Source organism: Oncorhynchus mykiss, chromosome 14 (assembly GCF_013265735.2).
Source record: "Oncorhynchus mykiss isolate Arlee chromosome 14, USDA_OmykA_1.1, whole genome shotgun sequence".
Taxonomy (NCBI): Eukaryota; Metazoa; Chordata; class Actinopteri; order Salmoniformes; family Salmonidae; genus Oncorhynchus; species Oncorhynchus mykiss.
Window position 1 is genome coordinate 24,342,416 of NC_048578.1, and position 26,418 is coordinate 24,368,833.

Sequence of the window (26,418 nt, forward strand, 5' to 3'; positions counted from 1 at the left end):
CCATGTCTTTGCAGCTCCTATGTTGGTCAGTGAAGAAAGTTGACTTTTTTTTTAAATGACTGAATCTTGTATCCTCTCGCACTCCCTGGGTTAGGTCAGTAGTGGCCAGCAGCATATTATTATGGTTACCACAAACCTAATCTTTGATCTGTTTCTTCTGTGTTGTGTTTCCTATGACATTTTATTTTGCCATTGTCTCTCTAAAAAGCTGCCAGCGATGGAGTGCTGTGGTGACATGGCTCAAAAACCCAGTCAAGTTAACCTCCATCTCTGCCTTAACCATGGTATTTTTTAAATAATGCGTATATAGATTTTTTTTTTTTAAGCCTCTACCCTTCTTGGCTGCCTGTCTCTATTTCTGTGACTCTCATATGAAACACTTCTGACATTAAACACCTGTTAACTTTTATGTCTTGTGAGCGGAGAGGCTGAATGGGAGGCCATTATATTCAGTGCCAGTCGCCTTGGCAAAATCCTAGTAGAGGAAAGACCACTCCCAATATTGAGGGGCTATGAGAGTGAGCCCCCTTATCCCAAACAGCTGAGCTAGGCAGTCTGGGAGGATCTCACCTCTGTTCAAATCTAACATGCCTTCTATTTCACTTGACAGCTAAGATGAAACCACATGCTTTCCATAGTGCTCTCCAGTATAAACCACATGGCTAACGAAGAGACTAGCCTAACCTTGATGACACTCATATCAAGTCACAACAGGAGAAGCTCTCCCATCTGGAGGATGCGATAAGGATAAGTGATATGGAGTGCGTGGACACATCCCTTAGTCGTGGTATATTGACCATATACCACAAACCAACAAAGTGCCTTATTGCTATTATAAACTGGTTACCAACGTAATTAGAACAGTGAAAAAGTCATTTTTGGTCATTTCCTATGTATACGGCCTGTTATACCAGAACTTTCAACCAATCAGCATTCAGGGCTCAAATCACCTGGTTTATAATGTCTGTTAGATCATGACTGTACTATACCAACCTAGCTGTCTCTACACAATTAGGTACAATAGTACCTAACACATAGAATTACATACAGAACATCATTTAATATGATCTATGACCTTACATTATAGTCCCCATTGTCAGTCCACAGCCAGTCATTAGAAAACAAAAAGGTACCTGGTTACTCCAATGGTATCAATCATTGCCAGGACCAGTGACTAAATGAAAATGGATCCAAATCGTTAAAAAGAGGTGTTAAGATAATATTTAGGGACTGGATTCCTGTACCAGGAAATACCTGAAGCAGAACTCCTTAAAGAATCGGATTAAGCATTCCGCAGGAACGGTCGGAAAACTCCATCCAGCGTCTTAAAAAACCTCCAGCATTTCATGGCCCTTATTGATGCCTTTGGAATTCATGGGCTCAGGTGTAGTCATTATTTAAATCCTTGTAATGTGTTAACGATTGTGGCATATTTCATTCTTAGCGTGTTAGTTTATTCCCCATTTGTAACCAGGAATGTCCTCTCCCCTCAGCTGATTGGTTGACTTCAGCTATGTACACTTTACAGATAGCACATCCATTCAAACAACACCTCCACTGAAAAATAACAGTTGAGACTTAACTGCACAGCAGTTAAAACATGTGTGATACACACAGTAGCACTACCTCACCTTAAAGGGGCAATCTGCAGTTGAAACAATAACAAAGCTTAACTTAGTTGTTTAACATGCAAAATGGATTAGACGGCACTTCATGAGTGTTACCAGATGTGGAAGATTTGTGGAGTTGTAGTTTAAATGTGTGAAACTATGATAAGTACTATAATTATGCATACGCAAAGTGTGAAGTGTAACACAGTTTTGAATTAATTTCACATTTAATAATGTCCTGAAACATACCTTCCAGTATAATCAAAAACAAAATGTTCAGTCAATAAGTGAGGAAAGAGTCCCACACACGCCACTTGTTCACCATTTGAAAGGGATTTAATCTCTTCCAATACTGACAACAGGGCATAAGCTCTGTGAGCACACGTTACAAAAATAACCAAAAATAGAAATCACTTAATGGGGAAAGTAGTTAGGAGCACAGACAAATCTGTGTAGTAAAAAACAAAATAACAGAAGAAAATAAAAACACAGGGAGAAGACAAACACCTCCTTTACATTCATAGAATGGATACTTCCATGTTCAAGTCCAGTAACAGGAAGAGGCTTCTGGGTACGGAAACAATGAGCAAAAACATAACACAAATTGTAAAAGTACTTGTGAGACTATACCCAGGTTAATAACTTCTATACAACTCTATATGAATGATATCTAAATGTATCTATAGGTCAAAGAAATATAAAACCCTTGAACGTGACGCAGGAACCAAAGAACATATGCCTGCACGACAGCAAATCCTTGGAGTGACCAACACAGACAGAAGTCGATTTGTCAGTGACAAAGAATTTCCAGTGTTTTGTCCTAGGATTAAAGTCAATGAGGCTCTCCACATAAGACCTTTGATTGGTCTCTAATGCTCCGTTTCATGAGATATTATTAGCTAACATCTTTAAAATGACCAGTGCAATCTAAAACATATGGGCCTATGGTGAAGGGTCTATAATACTGTATAGAAATGGAAAGCACCATGAGCTAAATCCAGGTCAGGTGACTGTTTGGAGAACCACTACTGCTAGACCATTCTGTCATGCCATCCCCAAATGTTCCTATCCAACACATCCACAGGCTTGAATAGAGGGGAGAGGTTCAGATCTGTTAAAATTAATACCGGTATGTTTTATGTGAAGTGTTTCTAAAAACAAAGAAGCATTTAAAACTCAAAAAAACTCATGTCAACAGCGCTGTGAATATTCTAATACCTGGGCTTGGGGAAAGCAGGTATTTGTTCATCGCTTGGTCTTTTTGGAAGAGGGCTCCTCAGATTTTTGTCCACCTCTGGTGCGCACTGCTGGGGGGCTGGCTTCACGTTTACGCCCCCCTGCCTTAGCTGATGTCGAGGCCTGTCCTCTCATCCCACTGAAGGGTAATAACAGGTAAGCAAGAGTATGCAGTAACAAATATAATGCCCTATTGACAATATATTAGAGGGTCATGTCAAAACAATTGTAAAGAGGTCCCTTATAAAACAAATTTGCTAGATACTATATAGCATTTCAGAAAATAATCATAACGTTTATACAAATAAACAAGGATTCACACAATAACAAGAGATGAGCACATCATGTCACACACACGGACGCAAGCATACACACACACATCAACCTACCGTGTGTTTGCTGGGTTCTCCTCTTCACCTCGAGCTCGGGTGGAAGGTTTCCTTGGTTTGTTCCTGGAGAAAATACAAATGGAAAGCAACTTGAGAGAACTGCCTTCTTGCAACCTCCGTGCCAGACACCCCAACAAGATATTGTTGGACAGACTTTGTTCCCTTCTCCCTTATAGTTAATTATGAATGTTTCGAATTATCTGAAGATGGTTAAGGGCAATGTTACACTAGTTGCCGTTTTCTGTGTGGTGGTTAGATGAAAATGATACACTCCTACTGTTGTCAATACTGTTTGCACATATCGTGTATGAAAGGCATTATGTACAGTTGAAGTCGGAAGTTTACATACGTAGGTTGGCGTCATTCATTTTTCAACCACTCCACAAATTTCTTGTTAAATTATAGTTTAGGCAAGTCGGTTAGGACATCTACTTTGTGCATGACACAAGGAAAGTTTCCAACAATTGTTTACAGACAGATTATTTAACGGTATCACAATTCTAGTGGGTCAGAAGTTTACATACACTCAGTTGACTGTGCCTTTAAAACAGCTTGGAAAATTCCAGAAAATGATAGCATGGCTTTAGAAGCTTCTGATAGGCTAATTGACATCATTTGAGTCAATTGGAGGTGTACCTGTGGATGTATTTCAAGGCCTACCTTGAAACTCAGTGCCTCTTTGCTTGACATCATGGGAAAATCAAAAGAAATTAGCCAAGAAATCAGCACCCAATATTTTTTTAGACCGCCACAAGTCTGGATTATCCTTGGAAGCAATTTCCAAATGCCTGAAGGTTACCACGTTCATCTGTACAAACAATAGTACGCAAGTATAAACACCATGGGACCACGCAGCCGGCATACCGCTCAGGAAAGAGTCACGTTCTGTCTCCTACATAAGAACGTACTTTGGTGCGAAAAGTGCAAATCAATCCCAGAACAACAGCAAAGGACCCTGTGAAGATGCTGGAGGAAACAGGTACAAAAGTATCTGTATCCACAGTAAAATGAGTCCTATATCTACATAATCTGAAAGGTCACTCAGCAAGGAAGAAGCCACTGCTCCAAAATCGCCTTAAAGACAGACTACGGGTTGCAACTGCACATGGGGACAAAGATCATACTTTTTGGAGAAATGTCCTCTGGTCTGATGAAACAAAAATAGAACTGTGTGGACATAATGACCATCGTTATGTTTGGAGGAAAAAGGGGGAGGCTTGCAAGCCGAAGAACACCATCCCAAACGTGAAGCACGGGGGTGGCAGCATCATGTCGTGGGGGTGCTTTGCTGCAGGAGAAACTGGTGCACTTCACAAAATAGATGGCATCCTGAGGAAAGAAAATTATGTGGATATATTGAAGCAACATCTCAAGACATCAGTCAGGAAGTTAAAGCTTGGTCGCAAATGGGTCTTCCAAATGGACAATGACCCCAAGCATACTTCCAAAGTTGTGGGAAAATGGCTTAAGGACAACAAAGTCAAGGTATTGGAGTGGCCATCACAAAGCCCTGACCTCAGTCATATAAAGAATTTGTGGGCAGAACTTAAAAAACATGTGCAAGCAAGGAGGCCTACAAACCTGACTCAGTTACACCAGCTCTGTCAGGAGGAATGGGCCAAAATTCACCCAACTTATTATGGGAAGCTAGCAGAAGGCTACCCGAAACATTTGACCCAAGTTAAACAATTTAAAGGCAATGCTACCAAATACTAATTGAGTGTATGTAAACTTCTGACCCACTGGGAATGTAATGAAAGAAATAAAATATGAAATAAATCACTCTCTCTACTATTATTCTGACATTTCACATTCTTAAAATAAAAAAGTGGTGATCCTAACTGATTTAAGACAGGGAATTTTTACTAGGATTAAACGTTAGGAATTTTGAAAAACTGAGTTTAAATGCATTTGGCTAAGGTGTATGCAAACTTCCGACTTCAACTGCAGCTCAATGACTATTTACTTTGAGATAAAAAAAGAAGCAGAAAACAAAGCAGTGCTTCTACACCTGCATTGTTTGCTGTTTGGGGTTTTAGGCTGGGTTTCTGTATAGCCTTTTGTGACATCGGCTGATGTAAAAAGGGCTTTACAAATAAATGTGATTGAAATTTGATTGATTTTGACATGACATTTAAAACATGCTAACTGGGGGACATTGACTTCCTTGTTGTGGAAAAATACTAAAAGACGCTAATATGAGTGGTTGGTGGCAGTATTTAGTTTAACAAAACCCAAGTGTGGATTGCAGTCTCTCCTTGTCCATAGACCACTTTCAAGGTAAGGAAACGAATACATACATTTGTAATTTTTCTGAACTATCCCTTTAAGTCAGCCATGTTCTAGAATCTACACAACATGGACAAAACTGCTCATCGATCATCTAATTCTAAAATCATGGGCTTTGATATGGAATTGCCCCCCCCCCCCCCCCCCCCCCCTAGCCTCCCTACTAGATGTTGGAACATTGCTGCAGGGACATGCTTCCATTCAGCCACAAGAGCATTAATGAGGTCGGGCACTGATGTTGGGCGATTAGGTCTGGCTCCCAGTCGACATTCCAATTCATCCCAAAGGTGTTCGATGGGGTTGAGGTCAGGGCTCTGTGTAAGCCAGTCAAGTTCTTCTACTCCGATCGACAAACAATTTCTGTATGGACCTCACTTTGTGCATATGGGCATTGTCATGCTGAAACAGGAAAGGGCCTTCCCCAAACTGTTGCCACAAAGTGGGAAGCACAGAATCGTCTAGATTAGAATGTCATTGTATGCTGTAGCGTCTAGATGTCCCTTCACTGGAATTAAGTGGCCTCGCCCAAACCATGAAAAACAGCCCAGACTATTATTATTCCTCCTCCGCCAAACCCAGATTTGTCCGTAGGACTGTCAGATGGTGAAGTGTAGTTCATCACTCCAGAGAACGTGTTTCCACTACTCCAGAATCTAATGGCGTCAAGCTTTACACCACTCCAGCCGACGCTTGGCATTGCGCATGGTGATCTTAGGCTTGTGTGCAGCTGCTCGGCCGTGGAAACCCATTTCATGAATCTCCAGACAAACAATTATTGTGCTGACGTTGCTTCCAAAGGCAGTTTGGAACTCGGTAGTGAATGTTGCAACCGAGGACAAACTATTTTAACGAGCTTCAGCACTCAGTGGTCCCGTTCTGTGAGCTTGTGTGGCCTACCACTTCGTGGCTGAGCCGTTGTTGCTCCTAGACGTTTCTACTTCACAATAACAGCACTTATAGTTGACTGGGGCAGCTCTAGCAGGGCAGAAATTTGACGAACTGACTTGTAGGAAAGGTGGCATCCTATGACGATGCCACACTGAAAGTCACTGAGCTCTTCAGTAAGGCCATTCTACTGCCAATGGTTGTCTATGGAGATTGCATGGCTGTGTGCTCGATTTTATGCACCCGTCAGCAATGGGTGTGGCTGAAATAGCCGAATCCACAAATTTTGGCCATGTAGTGTATATCACGCACTGCATGTCATGTGACACATCGTTTACCTCTCAGCTTCAAGGCGAACAGCAGCTCGAGTCGCAGTTCTGGATTTAGGCGTCTCTTCCTCCTCTTCATCCTCTTTTTGTTCGCTCTCTTTCTTGTCTGGCTTTTTGTCGGTCTTCTCAGATACGGTATTTTCTGTTTACAATGAAAAAGTGTGCATAGTCACACAGTAGTCAAAAGCATGGTGGTGTTAATAGATGCAACAACGTTTCAACCCCTCATTTCTCACCCAGTTTAACCTGCTCCTATGAGAGTAAACTGTAATGAATACATACATGTATGAGATCAGAGTTCTCCAACAGCCATCGATAAATGTTTTGCCAAGTTACAAAATTAATTTCCATGGAAATCATATCCTCCTAACTACCTAGACCCCCTGAGCCATACCCGGTTCCTCTGACGTCAATGTTGCTCCCTTCGAGGGCCTTCCCCTACGAGCAGGTTTCTTCTGAGGCGTGTCTTTGTCCTCCTCACCCTGGTAGAGTTCCATGGGGGAGGGGGGAATCCATTCAAACACCATTTTGGTTGGTTTGAGACTGATCAAAACCATTCAAAGATAGAATAATAATAATATGCAATATCTAAAATCAGCTTGACTGTATGTTCTCTACGTACCTCATCTGTTTTGTTATCACTGGAGCCCTCTTCTGTCCCCTTCTCCGGGTCGTCAGACTGGCTCACTGAAAAAGGGAGGGACAGAACAAGTTTTTTTTTAATGACATGGCATGGGTTAATCGAGTGTCATTTGGACCACAGTGTGCGGAAGTATTGCATCTATTCTCACCGCTATCCTCTCCATGTTGTTTCTCCTCTTGTTCCTTCAGGTCACTTTCCTGGGTCCCCTCCTCCTCAGGCTGGGTCCCCTCCTCCTCAGGCTGGGTCCCCCCCTCCTCAGGCTGGGTCCCCCCCTCCTCAGGCTGGGTCCCCCCCTCCTCAGGCTGGGTCCCCCCCTCCTCAGGCTGGGTCCCCCCCTCCTCAGGCTGGGTCCCCTCCTCCTCAGGCTGGGTCCCCTCCTCCTCAGGCTGGGTCCCCTCCTCCTCAGGCTGGGTCCCCTCCTCCTCAGGCTGGGTCCCCTCCTCCTCAGGCTGGGTCCCCTCCTCCTCAGGCTGGGTCCCCTCCTCCTCAGGCTGGGTCCCCTCCTCCTCAGGCTGGGTCCCCTCCTCCTCAGGCTGGGTCCCCTCCTCCTCAGGCTGCGTCCCCTCCTCCTCAGGCTGCGTCCCCTCCTCCTCAGGCTGCGTCCCCTCCTCCTCAGGCTGCGTCCCCTCCTCCTCAGGCTGGGTCCCCTCCTCCTCAGGCTGGGTCCCCTCCTCCTCAGGCTGGGTCCCCTTCAACAGAATCAAAGCTCACTTTAAAACACACACCTCTCTGTCAATGGAAGGACTAATTGCTACGGTTCCATTTTATCTCAGGGGCCTTCCTCTAACCAGCTCCTCGGCATTCATAGATCTAAAATGGACTGGATAAGTGTAAGCAATAAGGTGATGGCTGCACCTAGCCCTATAATTTCCCATATAACTAATGTATCCAGTCCTTTCAGATCTATGAAGTCTGCAGGAGTAAAGACTGGGGGTCAAAGAGGAACCAGGCATGGCTCAGTAAACCTTGTGGTCAGAGAAGTGAAAAGGACACACCTCCCCAGATTCCTCAGACCTCTTCCTCTTCACTGCAGGTTTGCCTAAGAGAAAGAGACTGTTACTGTAACAAATGCCAGACCAAGCTTTTCTGAGTTCTGTATTAACTCCCTTCCATGCACTTAGAAAGTGCATCGACAATGATAGTTTTCATAGTTGTTGACAATCACTTTTAATACCCAATCATGCATTATGAAAGTATTTGGATCTTGCAGTAAGATTATATTGTGGATTGAAATAAAGTTTCAAAAAAGAAACTCACGAGTATCAGTGGGCTCCTTGGAAGGAGAGCTTTCTGCATCTTCATTTGTCTTTTTCTTGGAGATTGGAGGTTTAGCTGGTCTTCCCCGTCTACTGCCTCTCTTCTGCTCACTCTTCTTCTTCTCCTCCTCCTCCTCCTCCTCCTCCTCCTCATCTTTTTGAAGAGGGGGATGAATCTAATACAACAACAAAACAGAGAGCCCTGACCTGAAATACTGAGTCAATCAGCTGTTAACAAGTGATCTGTGTGGCCATATAAATAGTTGATGTTGGCCTGCTCCCCTCATGTTTTATCACCGCCCCCCTGCTGAATGAGACTGCCACCCCCTGCTGAATGGGGAAATCGCTGCCCCCGTGCTGAATGAGACCGCCACGCCCCTGAATGGGGAACCGCCGCCCCCGTGCTGAATGAGACCACCGCCCCTGTGCTGAATGAGACCGCCGCCCCCCAGCTGAATGAGACCGCCGCCCCCCAGCTGAATGAGACCCCCCTACGCTGAATGAATGAAGGTCTATGCCAAACTGATCATGTCGACTGAACTTACCTCCTGTTTCTCCTTTGGCTTTTCCGATGATGTCTCTCCTGTTTTCTCTTCCTCCTCTTTCTCCTGGTTTCCTGTGTAGGAAAGTAATATGTTTATTTTGTGTGAAATGTGTTGATAATGACAAAAAATTTAATTGTTGAGGGGCACACAGGAAAAATATGATGAAGTTGGCATGCACCTTAGCTATCACCCATCTACATATCAGAAACGTGAGATTGAAAGTACTAAATAGGCCTAGCACAGAGTAGAGCTATGGAAGCATTTAGATCTTGAATTTCCAAATGGCTGTGGTGGAACCTCTTACCTGTGGTGGAGTCTTTGGCCTGGGCACCTGACCGTCTGCCTCTGCGAGGCGGGGTCTCCTCCACTTTCTCAGGCTGTACAGAGAACATCTAACATGGTTACCTCACAGACTCGACTCACATACCTCATCAACATACAATCCACACAGGCAGAAGGGGAGTGAGCAGTGAAGGATGATATAACCTCTTTAAGTTCCTCCTCATCCGCAAAGGTTTTAGACGAGCGTCCTCTGCGTGGCGTTCTGGAATCTGTGGCCCTATCACCCGCATTGTCCTACAATAGCAAACCATGTGAGCAAGGGTATAAGGGCAATATAACATTACATAATGCATGTACTCATACAGTACTCATACATGTACTCATATCATTTGTCACATGCGCCAAATACAACAGGAATATGTAGACCTTACAGTGAAATGCTTACTTATAAGCCATTAACACTTATTTTTCTTAAAACTGCATTATTGGTTAAGTATAAAATAGATCAGTAAAAAATATACAAGGGCACAGGCTAGTCGATGTAATATTTACATGTAGGTAGAGTTAAAGTGGCTATGCATAGATAATAAACAGTAGCAGCAGCGTAAAGGGGGGGGGGGGTAATGCAAATAGTCTGGGTAGCCATTTGATAAGCTGTTCAGGAGTCTTATGGCTTGGGGGTATAAGCTGTCAAGTAGGCTTTTGGACCTAGACTTGCCATGCGGTAGCAGAGAGAACAGTCTATGACTAGGGTGGCTGGAGTCTGAACATTTTTAGGGCCTTCCTCTGACACAACCTGGTATAGAGGTCCTGGATGGCAGGAAGCTTGGCCCCAGTGATGTACCCTCTGTAGTGCGTTCGGATGCCAAGCAGTTGCCATACCAGGCAGTGATGCAACCAGTCAAGATGCTCTCGATGGTGCAGCTGTATACCTTTTTGAGGATCTGAGGACCCATGCCAAATCTTTTCAGTTTCCTGCAGGGGAGTAGGCTTTGTCGTGCCCTCTTCATGACTGTCATGGTGTGTTTGGACCATGAAAGCTTGTTGTTGGTGATGTGGCTCTCAACCTGCTCCACTGCAGCCCCGTCGATGAGAATGGGGGCGTGCTCGGTCCTCCTTTTCCTGTAGTCCACAATTATCTCCTTGGTCTTGATTACGTTGAGGGAGAGGTTGGTATCCTGGCACCACACGGCAAGGTCTATGACCTCCTACCTATAGGCTGTCTCGTCATTGTCGGTGATCAGGCCTACCACTGTTGTGTCGTCGGCAAACTTAATGATGGTGTTGAAGTTGTACCTGGCCATGCAGCCATGGGTAAAACTGGAGGGGACTGAGCACGCACTCCTGAGGGGCCCCCGTGTTTAGGATGAGCGTGGTAGATGTGTTGTTACCTACCCTTACCACCTGGGGGAGGCCCATCAGGAAGTCCAGGATCCAGTTGCAGAGGGAGGTGTTTAGTCCCAGGGTTCTTAGCTTAGTGATGAGCATTGAGGGCACTATGGTGTTGAACGCTGAGCTGTAGTCAGTGAATAGCATTCTCACGTAGATGTTCTTTCAGTCCAGGTGGGAAAGGGCAGTGTGGAGTGCAATAGCGACTGCATCCTCTGTGGATCTGTTGGGGCGGTATGCAAATTGGAGTGGGTCTAGGGTTTCTGGGATGATGGTGTTGATGTGAGCCATGACCAGCCTTTCAAAGAACTTCATGGCCACAGACGTGAGTGCTACGGGTCAGTAGTCATCACTCGCTAGAAGCATGTGTTTCAGACATAAGGAAGGCTGCAAACTTTCTATTTTTAAACTCGGACAAAACAGAGATGCTTGTTCTAGGTCCCAAGAAACAAAGAGATCTTCTGTTGAATCTGACAATTAATCTTAATGGTTGTACAGTCGTCTCAAATAAAACTGTGAAGGACCTCGGCGTTACTCTGGACCCTGATCTCTCTTTTGACGAACATATCAAGACTGTTTCAAGGACAGCTTTTTTCCATCTACGTAACATTGTTAAAAAATTTTAAAAAAACATACATTTTCTGTCCAAAAATGATGCAGAACAATTAATCCATGCTTTTGTCACTTCTAGGTTAGACTACTGCAATGCTCTTCTTTCCGGCTACCCGGATAAAGCACTAAATAAACTTCAGTTAGTGCTAAATACGGCTGCTAGAATCCTGACTAGAACCAAAAAATTGTATTATATACTCCAGTGCTAGCCTCCCTACACTGGCTTCCTGTCAAGGCAAGGGCTGATTTCAAGGTATTACTGCTAACCTACAAAGCATTACATGGGCTTGCTCCTACCCATCTCTCTGATTTGGTCCTGCCGTACATACCTACACGTACGCTACGGTCACAAGACGCAGGCCTCCTAATTGTCCCTAGAATTTCTAAGCAAACAGCTGGAGGCAGGGCTTTCTCCTATTGAGCTCCATTTTTATGGAATGGTCTACCTACCCATGTGAGAGACGCAAACTCGGTCTCAACCTTTAAGTCTTTACTGAAGACTCATCTCTTCAGTGGGTCATATGATTGAGTGTAGTCTGGCCCAGGAGTGTGAAGGTGAACGGAAAGGCTCTGGAGCAACGAACCGCCCTTGCTGTCTCTGCCTGGCCGGTTCCCCTCTTTCCACTGGGATTCTCTGCCTCTAACCCTATTACAGGGGCTGAGTCACTGGCTTACTAGGGCTCTTTCATACCGTCCCTAGGAGGGGTGCGTCACTTGAGTGGGTTGAGTCACTGATGTCATCTTCCTGTCTGGGTTGGCGCCCCCCCTTGGGTTGTGCCGTAGCGGAGATCTTTGTGGGCTATACCCGGCCTCGTCTCAGGATGGTAAGTTGGTGGTTGAAGATATCCCTCTAGTGGTGTGGGGGCTGTGCATTGTTAAAGTGGGTGGGGTTATATCCTTCCTGTTTGGCCCTGTCCGGGGGTGTCATCGGATGGGGCCACAGTGTCTCCTGACCCCTCCTGTCTCAGCCTCCAGTATTTATGCTACAGTAGTTTATGTGTCGGAGGGCTAGGGTCAGTTTGTTATATCTGGAGTACTTCTCCTGTCCTATCCCGTGTCCTGTGTGAATTTAAGTATGCCCTCTCTAATTCTCTCTTTCTTTCTCTCTCTCGGAGGACCTGAGCCCTAGGACCATGCCTCAGGACTACCTGGCATGATGACTCCTTGCTGTCCCCAGTCCACCTGGCCGTGCTGCTGCTCCAGTTTCAACTGTTCTGCCTGTGATTATTATTATTTGACCATGCTGGTCATTTATGAACATGTAAACATCTTGGCCATGTTCTGTTATAATCTCCACCCGGCACAGCCAGAAGAGGACTGGCCACCCCACATAGCCTTGTTCCTCTTACTCACATTGGCTACGGAGAGCGTGATCTCACAGTCTTCCAGAACAGCTGATGCTCTCATGCATGCTTCAGTGTTGCTTGCCTCGAAGCAAGTATAGAAGTAATTTGCTTGTCTGGTAGGCTTGTATCAAATGGGCAACTCACGGCTGTTCATCCCTTTGTAGTCTGTAATAGTTTGCAAGCCCTGCCACATTCGACGAGTGTCGGAGCCGGTGTAGTACAATTCAATCTTAGTCCTGTATTGACGCTTTTCCTGTTTGATGGTTTGTCTCAGGGCATAGCAGGAGTTTTTCTTCGCGTCCGGGTTAGAGTCCCGCTCCTTGAAAGCGGCAACTCTAGCCTTTAGCTCAGTGCGGATGTTGCCTGTATTCCATGGCTTCTCTTTGGGGTATGTACAGTGGGGCAAAAAAGTATTTAGTCAGTCAGCCACCAATTGTGCAAGTTCTCCCACTTAAAAAGATGAGAGGCCTGTAATTTATTTCATAGGTACACTTCAACTATGACAGACAAAATGAGAAAAAAAATCCAGAAAATCATTTTTAATGAATTTATTTCCAAATTATGGTGGAAAAAAAGTATTTGGTCAATAACAAAAATTTCTCAATACTTTGTTATATACCCTTTGTTGGCAATGACAGAGGTCAAACATTTTCTGGAAGTCTTCACAAGGTTCTCACACACTGTTGCTGGTATTTTGGCCCATTCCTCCATGCAGATCTCCTCTAGAGCAGTGATGTTTTGGGGCTGTTGCTGGGCAACACAGACTTTCAACTCCCTCTAAAGATGGGGTTGAGATCTATGGGGTTGAGATCTGGAGACTGGCTAGGCCACTCCAGGACCTTGAGATGCTTCTTACGAAGCCACTCTTTCATTGCCCGGGCAGTGTGTTTGGGATCATTGTCATGCTGAAAGACTCAGCCATGTTTCATCTTCAATGCCCTTCGGATGGGAGGTTTTCACTCAAAATCTCACGATATATGGCCCCATTCATTTTTTCCTTTACACGGTCATCCTGGTCCCTTTGCAGAAAAACAGCCCCAAAGCATGATGTTTCCACCCCCATGCTTCACAGTAGGTATGGTGTTCTTTGGATGCAACTCAGCATTCTTTGTCCTCCAAACACGACGAGTTGAGTTTTTACCAAAAAGTTATATTTTGGTTTCATCTGACCATATGACATTCTCCCAATCTTCTTCTGGATCATCCAAATGCTCTCTAGCAAACTTCAGACGGGCCTGGGCATGTACTGGCTTAAGCAGGGGGACACGTCTGACACTGCAGGATTTGAGTCCCTGGCGGCGTAGTGTGTTACTGATGGTAGGCTATGTTACGTTGGTCCCAGCTCTCTGCAGGTCATTCACTAGGTCCCCCCGTGTGGTTCTGGGATTTTTGCTCACCGTTCTTGTGATCATTTTGACCCCTCAGGGTGAGATCTTGCGTGGAATCCCAGATCAAGGGAGATTATCAGTGGTCTTGTATGTCTTCCATTTCCTAATAATTGCTTCCACAGTTGATTTATTCAAACCAAGCTGCTTACCTATTGCAGATTCAGTCTTCCCAGCCTGGTACAGGTCTACAATTTTGTTTCTGGTGTCCTTTGACAGCTCTTTGGTCTTGGCCATAGTGGAGTTTGGAGTGTGACTGTTTCAGGTTGTGGACAGGTGTATTTTATACTGATAACAAGTTCAAACAGGTGCCATTAATACAGGTAACAAGTGGAGGACAGAGGAGCCTCTTAAATAAGAAGTTACAGGTCTGTGAGAGCCAGAAATCTTGCTTGTTTGTAGGTGACCAAATACTTATTTTCCAAATAAATTCATTAAAAATCCTACAATGTGATTTTCTGGAAGTGTACCTATGATGAAAATTACAGGCCTCTCATCTTTTTAAGTGGGAGAACTTGCACAATTGGTGGCTGACTAAATACTTTTTTTGCCCCACTGTACGTACGTTCACTTATTGATGAAGCCAGTGACCGATGTGGTGTACTCCTCAATGCCATCGGAAGAATCCCGGAACATATTCCAGTCTGTGCTAGCAAAACAATCCTGTAGCTTAGCATCAGCATCATCTGACCACTTCTTTATTGACTGAGTCACTGGTGCTTCCTGCTTTTGTTTTAACTTGTAAGCAGGAATCGGGAGGATAGAATCATGGTCAATTTTTTTTGTCTGTTGGCACATTTAATATGTTGGTAGATATTAGGTCAAATGGATTCAAGTTTCCCTGCATTAAAGTCCCAGGCCACTAGGAGTGCTGCCTCTGGATGAGCATTTTCCTGTTTGCTAATTGCCTTATACAGCTCATTGAGTGCGGTCTTAGTGTCAGCATCGGTTTGCGGTGGTAAATAGACAGCTCCGAAAAATATAGATAAAATCTCTTGGTAGATAGAGTATCTCATGATAAGCTGCAGACCACACTATCTCAGGCGAGCAATACATTGAGACTTCCTTAATATTAGATTTTGTGCACCAGCTGTTCACAAATATACACAGACCGCCACCCCGTCTTGCCGATGCAGCGTAAATCCCCTCCAGTTGTATGTTATCCATGTCATCATTCAGCCAGGACTTGGTGAAACATAAGATATTACAGATTTTAATGTGATTGTAGCTCATCTATTTTGTTATCCAATGATTGTACGTTGGCTAATAGGACTGATGGTAGATGCAGATTACCCACTCGCCATCGGATCCTTATAAGGCACCCCGACACGACATCTCTGTCTCTTTCTCATGCGAATGACGGGGATTTGGGACTTGTCGAGTGTCTGAAGTAAATCCTTTGCATCTGACTTGTTAAAGAAAAAAATATTTGTCCAGTATGAGGCGAGTAATCGTTGTCCTGATATCCAGCAGCTCTTCAGTCATAAGAGACGTGGCAGAAACATTACATACAAAAAAAGTTACAAATAACGCAAAAAAACACACACAATAGCACAATTGGTTAGGAGCCCGTAAAACAGCAGCCATCTTCTACGGCGCCATTCTTCAATAAACACCAACATAAAATGTCTTAATAGGGCGTTGGGCCACCACGAGCCAGAACAGCTTCAATGCTCCTTGGCATAGATTCAACAAGTGGCTGGAACTCTATTGGAGGGATGCGACACCATTCTTCCACGATAAATTCCATAATTTGGTGTTTTGTTAATGGTGAGAGTAAAAACACCGTCTCAGGCTCTGCTCCAGGATCTCCCATAAGTGTTCAATTGGGTTGAGATCTGGTGACTGAGACGGCCATGGCATATGGTTTACATTGTTTTCATGCTCATCAAACCATTCAGTGACCTCTAGTGTCATCCTACGGTGGCATAGCCATGGTAGTCAAAATAATGGCCTGCCCAGCATTTTTTATACATGACCCTAAGCATGATGTAGTGTTATTTGCTTAATTAACTCAGGAACCACACCTGTGTGGAAGCACCTGCTTCAATACACTTTATATCCCTAATTTACTCAAGTGTTTCCATTATTTTGGCAGTTACCCATAAGTAGTGACATTTTTACTACCTAATGCAAGTACTGATAGGTAGGGACTATACTTACTTTACTCACTTCCACAGCCAGCTTGGACTGCTGCTCTTGACTGTCCTTCTCATTTTTCTCCATAGCTGATGAATTGCAGAAAGGGCACAAGATTTACAAACTCAGATGGTCTTCCCAATTTGAGATGTGAAGCTGGCCAAATGTCACGTGAACGTGTAATAAAAGAATACCAAAACATTCCGTTTTTACTCATTAACACAGATTTGTCTAAATGAATGTACCGGAGTCTTTGGCCGTGGTAACTTTCTGACCGGATAGCCTTCCTTTGCGGGTTACTCTTCCCTCCATTTTGTCCTCCTGAACAAGGAACCAAACAAATTTAGTGCATGTATTTTTCTGAATTAAAGATTGCGTGCTTCCATAAGATAAAATGTTACACGCAGTCATAGAGGGCAGATAACTACCATTTCAGACAGGTCAGATCCTTTCTCGTCCTCTTGTCCGTCTGACTTGGATGCATTGCCTGCAACAAAATAATCAAAATCGTTCCTTAGACACATAACAGAAAGAGAGACAACACAACAAGTAAAGACCAAAGAAGAACAGCGTGACACAAACACCTGTGGATTGCATAAAGCTCATCAGAGACTCACTGGCATGTTTGACCAGCTTTGATGGCCGACCACGTCGAGTCTCCCTTGGTTTTTCAGGTGTGTCACACTTCCCCTGAAATACACATATAAAGTTTAACTTCTTATGGCTGCAGAGGCAGTATTGAGTAGCTTGGATGAAAGGTGCCCAGAGGTACCCAGAGTAAACGGCCTGCTCCTCAGTCCCAGTTGCTAATATATGCATATTATTATTAGTATTGGATAGAAAACACTGAAGTTTCCAAAAATGTTTGAATGATATCTGAGTATAACAGAACTCATATGGCAGGCAAAAACCTGAGAAGAAATCCAAACAGGAAGTGGGAAATCTGGGGTTGGTCGATATTCAACCCAGTCCCTATTGAATACACAGTGGGATATTTGTGCTTTTTGTGACTCCTCTCTTTGGCTGGAAAAATGGCTGTGTTTTTCTGTGAGTTGGTGGTGACCTAACATAATCGTTTGTGGTGCTTCGCTGTAAAGCCTATTTGAAAATCGGACACTATGGTGGGATTAACAACAAGATTACATTTAAAATGGTATAAGATACATGTATGTTTGAGGAATTTGAATTATGAGATTTCTATTGTTTTGAATTTGGCACCCTGCACTTTCACTGGCTGTTGTCATATTGATCCCGTTAACGGGATTGCAGCCCTAAGAAGTTTTAACAGCGGAAAGCAGTAACAGTCACTTTAGCCTTCACAAAAATGTACCCAGAAAAGACTGTGGTGTACTCTTGTAAATCATGAGTGCTAAACTGCCAAGAATGAGTACTTACAGACTCAGTGACTCCATTTTCCTCTTGTGCTTCAGTCTGGTCTTTATCTGAGATGGAAGGAGGAGAGATCACCTTTTAAAACAGTATGTTGAGGACTGGAGTTACACAAAGTCAAAACTACATGCAACATGCATTGGCATTCAGGTCTAAAGTCTATGCTTGGATATTAACAGCATTTCAAAATGCTTTTAAATGTATTATTTTTTACAGTTGGTTTGGTTGTGGGGTTTGGAACTTTTAGCAAACTACAGTCAGTCCCCCTTCAGTTCTAGGGGTGGCAGGGAGCCTAGTGGTTGGGCCAGTAACTGAAAGGTTGCTAGATTGATTCCCCAAGCTGACAAGGTAAAAAAAAACTAATTCTGCCCTTGAACAAGGCAGTTAACCCACTGTTCCCCGGTAGGCCGTCATTGTAAATAAGCATTTGTTCTTAACTGACTTGCCTGGTTAAATAAATATATACCAAATGACGTTAAACCATGTATCCCACCGCTGGCTTGCTTCTGAAGCTAAGCAGGGTCAGCCCTGCTCGGTCCCTGGAAGGGAGACCAGATGCTGCTGGAAGTAGTGTTGGAGGGCCAGTAGGGGGCACGCTTACCTCTAGTCTAAGGATATCCCAATGGGACATTTCCCTGCGTAGGCGATGTTAAACAGGTGTCCTGACTCTCTGTGGTCATTTAAAAATCCGATGGCACTTATTGTAAGACCCCAATGTCAAATTCCCAACCTGGTCCCATTCTATCAGCGCCCTCACTGGCATATATCACTCTCAACCTGATAGCTGATGTATGTTGAGTGTTCTGACACAAAAATGGTCACTGTGGGTGCTACACATTGGTGGTCGATGAGGCGAGTTTCCCCCTACTATGTAAAGCGCTTTGAGCATCTCAGTTGATAGAAAGGCGCCATATAAATCCAATCAGTTATTTTTTATAATCGTATTTCTATCAGAACACTGAGCATACAAAACATTATGAACACCTTCCTAATATTGAGTTGCACCCCGTTTTGCCATCGGGACAGCCTCAATTCATCAGGGCATGAATTAACACCTACAAGGTGTTACAAGTGTTTCATCCTGGATGCTGGCCTATGTTGACTCCAATGCTTCCCACAGTTGTGTCAAGTTGACTGGATGTCCTTTGGGTGGTAGACCACTCTTGAAATACATAGGAAACTGTTGAGCATGAAAACCGCAGCAGCGTTGCGGTTCTTGACGCACTCAAACCGGTGCACCTGGCACCTACTACCATACCCTGTTCAAAGGCACTTAAATATTTTGTCTTGCCCATTCACCCTCTGAATGGCACACATACACAATCCATGTCTCAATTGTCTCAAGGCTTAAAAATCCTTCTTTAACCGGTCTCCTCCCTTCATCTACACTGATTAAAGTGGATTTAACAAGTGACAATAAGGGATCATAGCTTACATCTGGATTCACCTGGTCAGTCTGTCATGGAAAGCGCAGGTGTTCCTAATGTTTTGTACACTCAATGTATGTCAAATAATATTAAGGATTGGTATTTGAATATTATTGAGGTTGTGTATGACTTACTAATGTTATCAATGTCCATCTTAACCTGACACTCATGTTCCATGGCCAGCAATTTTGTCTTCTCAGTCTGAGTCTCATCTAAGCAAAAACAAAGATGAGCAAATTTACACTCAAAAAAACTAACAGAGAGCACACAAACTTTATTTGGGGGAGAACTGAAAAAACCCCACAAAAGAATGGAGGAATGCAGGAAAATCTGGAAACTTGGGAGTTTGTGTAAAACCCGTTGGTGAGGAGTGTGAATGTACAAGGTTAAGATAAAGGTATGAATCTTATACATTGTTTGTCGACTGATGGTCCCAATACGGGCTCTTGCTCAGGAACAACATCAGCATGGCCTGGTTTTTCCTCATCTCTGTCAACAGTAGATTTATTTTCCTTTGAAAGAGTTGGAACAAAGATACTATCAAAGTCTGAGTAACATTTAACTGATATATATATTATAGAACTAGAATGAAATAGAAACACCATAAGCCATTCTCACCTGAGACATCCCTTCAACTAATGTCCATGTTGACACCACCGTATCTTTCCCCCCTGTGTCGAGAATATCTGTGGCCAGAACATCGACTGTAATGTAACTAACAATAAGTCATCCAAATACTCTCCATTGCCTTGTGATACTTTAAGAAAAGAAGAACTGACAACTCACAAGACACATTACCTTGGCTCCTTGACTGTTCATCCATTTTCTCTGATGAGGCAGTAGCTGTTAGATCACTTTCGTCCATTTCTAGAACATGCTCAGAATCTTCCTGATCTTTTGCAACACGTTTAGCAGTTTCCTTTCGCTGCAGAGCAGGTATGGTTGCCTCTGTGACGTCCTGTGTAGCTGGAGTGACTAAGGTAGGAGATAGTATACTCTCAGGGTCCATGGAGAGCAGGGTCAGAGCTGCCTCTTTCATTTTTATGTCTGCTTCTTGGAAGGAGAGCTCTGGGCAGGCCTCTCGCTGCATGGCCCCTGTGATGTCACTTCCTTGGCCTAGTCTTGCATCTGCTGAGGTACAGATGTCCATCAACGTCAGAAGAGCATCTGCCCCAGTTGTCAAAGGACGTGGTTCCACCTCACCGAGTGGCATTTCACTGTCATCCTCCTCCAGTTCAGGGGTGACGTCACTCAAAGCATCATAGGTAACAGAGGCAGAGGTGGTAATGGTGGCATCGGTGGGATCCCAGTCTGTGCTTGCGTCTTTGGATTGAGGGCCTTTCTTCAGAGGAGGTTCCGTAATAGCAGGTGAGGAGATTGAGGACTTATCCGACTTTTCATCTGCTTTACGTCCTTTTCTCTCATCCTGGGTCTCTTTCTTCTCTGGGTTTTGGGCCTTTTTATCAAGCATTTTCTTCCCACTCCTGCCTTCCATTTTCTCTGGTGGGTTTTCCTGGGTGTCTTTCCTTTGCTCCTTCATGCTTCCCTCTCTTTTTCTTTCCTTTGATGCGTCAGGTCTACTGCCTGATGTGCTACCTTTGTTTTTGACCTCCAAACCTTGAGCTTTCTTATCCTCCCTTGACTTGGATCTGGACTTTTCCATGACCTTTACCTTCATTCCAGGCTCTGTCTCCCTGGACTTTCTGGAGTCTTTGTCAGTTTCAGAGCTAGACTTACTTGGTTTCTGGTTTTCCTGAGTAACATGTTCTGTTCTGGGTTTCTCCTTCTCAATGTCTGGCTTAGACTTGGGTTTTTCTACATATTTGTCCTCTGTGTGGCTCTTTGACCTCTTGAGGACTTCTTTAGGGTGTTTGTCCTTTTTCTTGATGCTTTCTGATCCAGGCTCCATATCAGACCTTTCCTCAGAAGAGCCGGTGGAATCCGGACGGAGTAACTGCCTAGGGTCAGTTTTTAATGGAATCTTTTCTGCTTTGGTTCTCTCCCTTTCCTTCTCATTTTCCCTGTTCTTTTCCTTCTCTCTGTCCTTCTCAACTTTGGCAGCTTCAACTGATGGAGCCTTCCCCTTCTTGGTTGTGGCTTCCTTGCTAGCCCCCTCGTCAGAGACACCTCCTTCTGACACAGATGCCCTACCTTCCCTGGCATTCACTGACACTTTCTTGTCACCTTTCACCTTGGACTTTCTCTCCCCTTTGTCATCAGAGGATACTTCAATGTGGGCCCCTTCATTCTGCTCAGGTTCATCTGTGTGGGATTCACTTACTACTCTCTTCTCCAACTTTTGCTTAAGCTTGGAGCGTTCGTCCGACAGGCTACACTCTTTCTCCTTGCGCTCTTTAGGGTTTAACTCTTTGCGGGAAAGCCGGTCAAACTTTCCAGCAGCTCGCTGTTTGAGTGGTGACTCAGATCCCTGCTCCAAGTCCAGGATAAAGGAATGTGTACGGCTTTTGTCTGCCAGCTTTCTAGGTTCTCCAGATTCCTCAGAAGTGCTGACACTCTTCCTCCTGTGCCTCTCTTCTGATGCTGCAGACTCAGAGACTTTTCTGATTGACTTGTGCTGCAAGCTCTTTGAGGAAATACCCTTTGCTTCCTGTTTGTGAGGTAGCAAAGAAATACATCAGCACACAATTCTAAAAGAAGTTATTTAACTCAATAAACAACATTTAATTCATTAAACCAATGGCCAAGATGAGCATACAGTCACAAGTTAGGATATTCATTCAACACTTACTTCCTTTTTGTTGAACTCTCCTGCTGCATCTCCCTTTCTCTTGCCTGTAACATCTCCCTCTTTCCTGAAAAATGTAAATGACTTTAGTGACATGGCTATGTATCCAGTAACTCAAACTCAAGCATCCACAGGTCCACACAATTATAAAACACACACACACCGTGAGTCCCATTTCCTCTTCCTACTGAGGGCCATCTTCTTCTCTAGAACCTTCTTTTCCTTGAGAGCCTCTTTGGCCCTCGGATCCTGAACTTCCAGGCTGGGGGAAGAGGTCTGCTGCCTGCTCTCTGTACAGGGAGTTAACATCACAGTGAATGGACAATTTACCACACCCTCAGCTTTTACAAGAACAAAAGTCAAATGACTCAGGTATAAAAGGTTGACACACTAATTAGTCTGCCAGGGAAAAGCACATTGTGGAATATATTGATGTTACAAGTACCCTGGTCTTCTAGTTGAGCTGACTTCTGTCTACGCTTCTCCTCCATGCGTTCCCTGTTCTGCTGTCTCTTGAAAAGCCTCTCTTCCTTGTCCTTGGCCTGAGAGAATAGAGGTAAGGAGATAGATAGAACAAGTTTGATTAAACCCAGCCACAAAAAACACTTTGCCCACAACTTTTGTATTTTCAGTTTGCAGGCATGTCTTTACCATAAATATCAGCCTGTCACTTACCGCTGACCGCCGACGCTGCTCCACAGTAACCTCATCGTCAGAGTCACTATAGTAACGGGAATAGAGGAAGGGCTTGTGGACGTAGGCCTGTCGACGAGGCTTGCGCTCTGGGCTCTCCTCATTGTCTTCCTCTCTATTGGTCTTCTTTTTCTCAGACTTTTCATCTTGAGATCACACAGAATAAAAACCAATTACTTACAAGGAAATATTGGCTTCAATATTGCCCTCTAATAGCTTCTGTTTTCACTTGATATCTGAAACGGTTTCAGTTATTCGTATCTCTAAATAAATGCTTCTTACTGACAAATAATACATGTACACAAACAGACCCTCAGATGAGACCTCGCCGTCCTCTGTAGAATCTGACGGTGGCTGCTCATCATCGCTGTCCTCCTCAAAGGACGACAGGTCGCTGGTGTGGACAGAGCTCACAGTGATGTCACTGAGGCCATCAAGGTCGGAGTCTTCCAGAGAATATTCTGATGAAAAATTACACACGAAACAAATGGTTAATGGTATCTGAAACTATGAGGCTTTCAAATCCTACTTAGTGATTCGACAATGTCATAGTGTAGTGATAATTCTCATCAAATTCATGAACCTAAACATTCAAGACTTAGATCTCACCTTCTTTTAACCTCTCTCTGGCCTTCTGATTGATATGGTGTTTCTCATTGGGGGACTGAAGTGGATCAACATCCTTGTTCAGTACCTCATCTTTTAGCTTTCCTATGGTCTTCCCCTCCTTTCTCTCTTCTGCCTCCTCTTGAGTCCCAACCTCTTCCCCCTCACCCTTCATCCCCTCTCTCTCAGAGTCCACCTGCTCCTGTACGTCCTCTGTTTTGACCTCCATAGTCTGGGCCTCTGACACAAGCTTCGCTTCCTCTTCTTTCTCTGGTGTCTTCCTGTCCTGGTCCTCTTCTCCCTCCTCCACCAGACTCATGTCCTGCTCTCCTCCTTCAGACTCCTGCATCGACTCCTCTGGGTCTTGGTCCCTCTCAGAGCCCCCCTTCGGGCCCTTCTCTCCACTGGAGCTGGCCCGGGAGCTGGCCTCCTGGTTCAGAGTGGTGATGGTATCCAGGATGGACATGGCATCTCTGGCCATTGAAGTAGCAGGGGCAGATGAAGGAGCTGGGAATCCAACTTTATCATTGAGTCATACAGACAAATGTTAAGTCAGACAATAATCCAAAAGCACACCATTTTCAAACACAATCCCATTTACATTTACAAACAAAACACATAAATTGTTGTGCTCTGCAAATATGAAAGATATTCTTCCTGGAATTAGACAAGACGATAATAGACAGATTAAAGACCTACTAGAAGCATTCAACTGTATTTCACCTTGCACTGGCAGGTCAAAGTCTTGTTTCTCCTCTACAGGAGCAGGCGGGACTGGGGGTTCATCAACATAGCTGCCAGGGGACATGAATTCACGGACCACCCTCTCCACCTGGGGCCTGAAGGTGTGATGGATTTTGGGATCCACCACCTGAGCAACTATCCTGTCAACTCCCTGCTCCAGCATCCCAGACCTGCCACGAGATCAGAAGAGGATTCAGTTCATATACACAAAAGCGGATGCACTGTCTCTTGATGTTCTAACATGACATAGGATTTAAAAAGTTATAGTAAGTGACTGAATAGAGAGAGATACAGGGTTGCACATTCACAGCCCCTGTGGAAATAAGCAACCTGGTCACAGACCGTTTTGTACTACTCTGTATGTAAATCTGAGACACTACATTTAGTATGGTATGTATTCATTTGTGGCTGTTCATCACCCATTTCGTATGAAATGCTACGAATTACAATTAAGATTGTAGTTTTTTTTTTTTTAAAGCAAAACATACACTTACATATTTGCAAAATATATGATATGTTACGAATTCTAACTAGGTGCCTAACGTTAGCTAGCTCGCTAACGTTAGTTGGGTTAAGGTTAGACTTAAGTTTAGGAGTTAGCTAAAAGGGCTATTCTGGTAAGGGTTAGGTGAAGGGTTCAGGTTAGGGGAAGTGTTAGCGAACATGCTAAGTAGTTTAAAAAATAGTTTAAAAGTTTCTAATTAGCTCAAATTCGAAAGTTTGAACTTGCAATGAGATTCGAACTTGGAATCTTTGGGTTACTAGATGTTTGCTAGATGTTATAAGCTCATCAATCCACCCTACTTTTGATTTTACCTTAAGTAACCATCTGTCTTATGTAACCATACCAAAATTAACTTATTATACTAAATTGGATTTCGTTCAGAATAATACGAAAAGCTCTGAAACCAGATTGAAATTGATTTACATTTTTACTAAGATCCCCATGAATAACTAAAACTTTCTGAATAGGGTCATATGTGAACTCTCACGAATTACTTACTGCAGCACCAACTGTCGGATGTTGTTTCTCAACTGATTCTTGTTCAAGTGAGGACTCCATGTGTGGTTAGAGAGGTGATTGGACACAAAGTTGTCCACTCGTTGTCTTAAATTCAGGTATGCAGGCTAAAAATAGTGAATAACGTTAGCTAGTTTAACAACATTTTTATCACAGCCATGTTTGCAATTTATTGGTTATGCGTGCACTAAATCCTGTCTGAAAAAAACAGATTGTGGTAGGTCTGATCCAGGGCAGCGTCTCGCGACCTGAACATAGGTACTATTGTAGCAACTCGCGAAGGCAACAGCTTTTGGACAATATTATTAATGCTTAGACTAATGCTTAGCTACTGTACAATGGCAAATTGTAGATTACTTGCTGGCTAGCTACCTGTTACTATTCACCATTCACAACTGTCGTTACCTTTGTATCCACGTCTGCCAAGCAGTCCCTTCTAAACTGATCGAAAAGACCTTGCGTTTTCAAATGATTGACGATCATAGAGACCAACTGCGGGTCTCCGGGGGGTAAACCTGCCATCTGTTACTATACGCTTCTGGATTTAAAATCCCAAATAATAAATGTCATTAAAACACCACAAAGTCGCTTGCTAACTCCTTAGATTCTCTGTATTTTGATTTAGAACTAACGCATTTGACTCGGAAGTTGAACGATATGCAACCGGAAGAAAAACAGCAAAATTACTGTTGCCAATTATAATTGGCGCCCCCTGTCGGTTGCGGCTAGATATTGGATGTCAACCACCCTTAAACCTCATCGAAGAACAAGGTTGCGGCTAATGTCATACCAGAGGAAGATGCGGAGCGAGATTTAACTCTACCCAAAAATCTGTTCACGAAAATAAAGCACAAAGTGAGGAATCTTGTATGAAAGTCAACAAAGATGTAATTGCTAATTTTCAACTTGATTCTTACTTGATCAAATGGGTAGGTTTTTGAATGCACTGACCGTAAGTGGACGCAAGTGGCAACTTTGAAAAAAAAATATATATATTATATCGGAGTTGTGCCTGTTGTTCACCTTATCTGACCTATCATTAGCTTTTATAACTAACCCAAGACAGACCACAGCCTGTCGTTTCCAATGTGAGCAAATTCATCATAGTGGGCAGAACAAGCAAGGAGGTGGGCAGAGCCAAGCACGAGCTAGTGGGATCCTATTGGTCCGTTCTAGCATGTATTTGCATATTTTGCACACAATGTGAAGTGCACCTGTGTAGTGCACCTGTGTAATAACTAAATTCACCCTTGCACTCAAACAATACAATTTAAAAAAAACTTTGGCAAAGGGTAAAGTCCACTCTGTTCGTAACAGGTTCTAGTTTTGGGAACAGAAAACTAAAATGTTTTTAATCTATGAGAAAATGAGCAGAATGTTTATTATTCACTGTGCTAGAATGGTCCCATCTCACCTGATCTTGTCTGCTCCCGCCTGCCTTCCATCTTTGAGGACAT

General features: G+C 43.8%; 1 protein-coding gene across 7 annotated transcripts; it reads right to left on the reverse strand.

Annotated features, from left to right (window-relative positions):
• Window positions 1-1,924: 1,924 nt before the first annotated feature.
• Window positions 1,925-25,635, reverse strand: bod1l1 (biorientation of chromosomes in cell division 1-like 1). 7 transcript variants are annotated; one of them, XM_036943173.1, is made up of 29 exons: window positions 25,367-25,635; window positions 24,944-25,068; window positions 23,920-24,110; window positions 23,200-23,703; window positions 22,902-23,051; window positions 22,573-22,736; window positions 22,343-22,439; window positions 22,061-22,187; window positions 21,901-21,964; window positions 19,938-21,759; window positions 19,770-19,855; window positions 19,564-19,663; window positions 19,286-19,363; window positions 17,731-17,777; window positions 16,953-17,025; window positions 16,764-16,822; window positions 16,581-16,656; window positions 16,360-16,424; window positions 9,669-9,758; window positions 9,487-9,559; window positions 9,183-9,253; window positions 8,639-8,813; window positions 8,377-8,420; window positions 7,530-8,049; window positions 7,361-7,425; window positions 7,133-7,220; window positions 6,748-6,880; window positions 3,236-3,298; window positions 1,925-2,985 (listed from the first exon to the last, which is right to left on the reverse strand). In XM_036943173.1, exons 1-29 carry the CDS (start codon window positions 25,481-25,483, stop codon window positions 2,856-2,858), a joined length of 5,397 nt encoding a protein of 1,798 aa, XP_036799068.1. In that variant the 5' UTR covers window positions 25,484-25,635; the 3' UTR covers window positions 1,925-2,855. The 7 variants fall into 7 exon arrangements, with proteins under 7 accessions (XP_036799068.1, XP_036799066.1, XP_036799070.1 ...); XM_036943171.1 differs by having other exon boundaries at window positions 23,200-23,715; XM_036943175.1 differs by having other exon boundaries at window positions 19,770-19,837; window positions 19,950-21,759; window positions 23,200-23,715; window positions 25,367-25,634.
• Window positions 25,636-26,418: the final 783 nt, after the last annotated feature.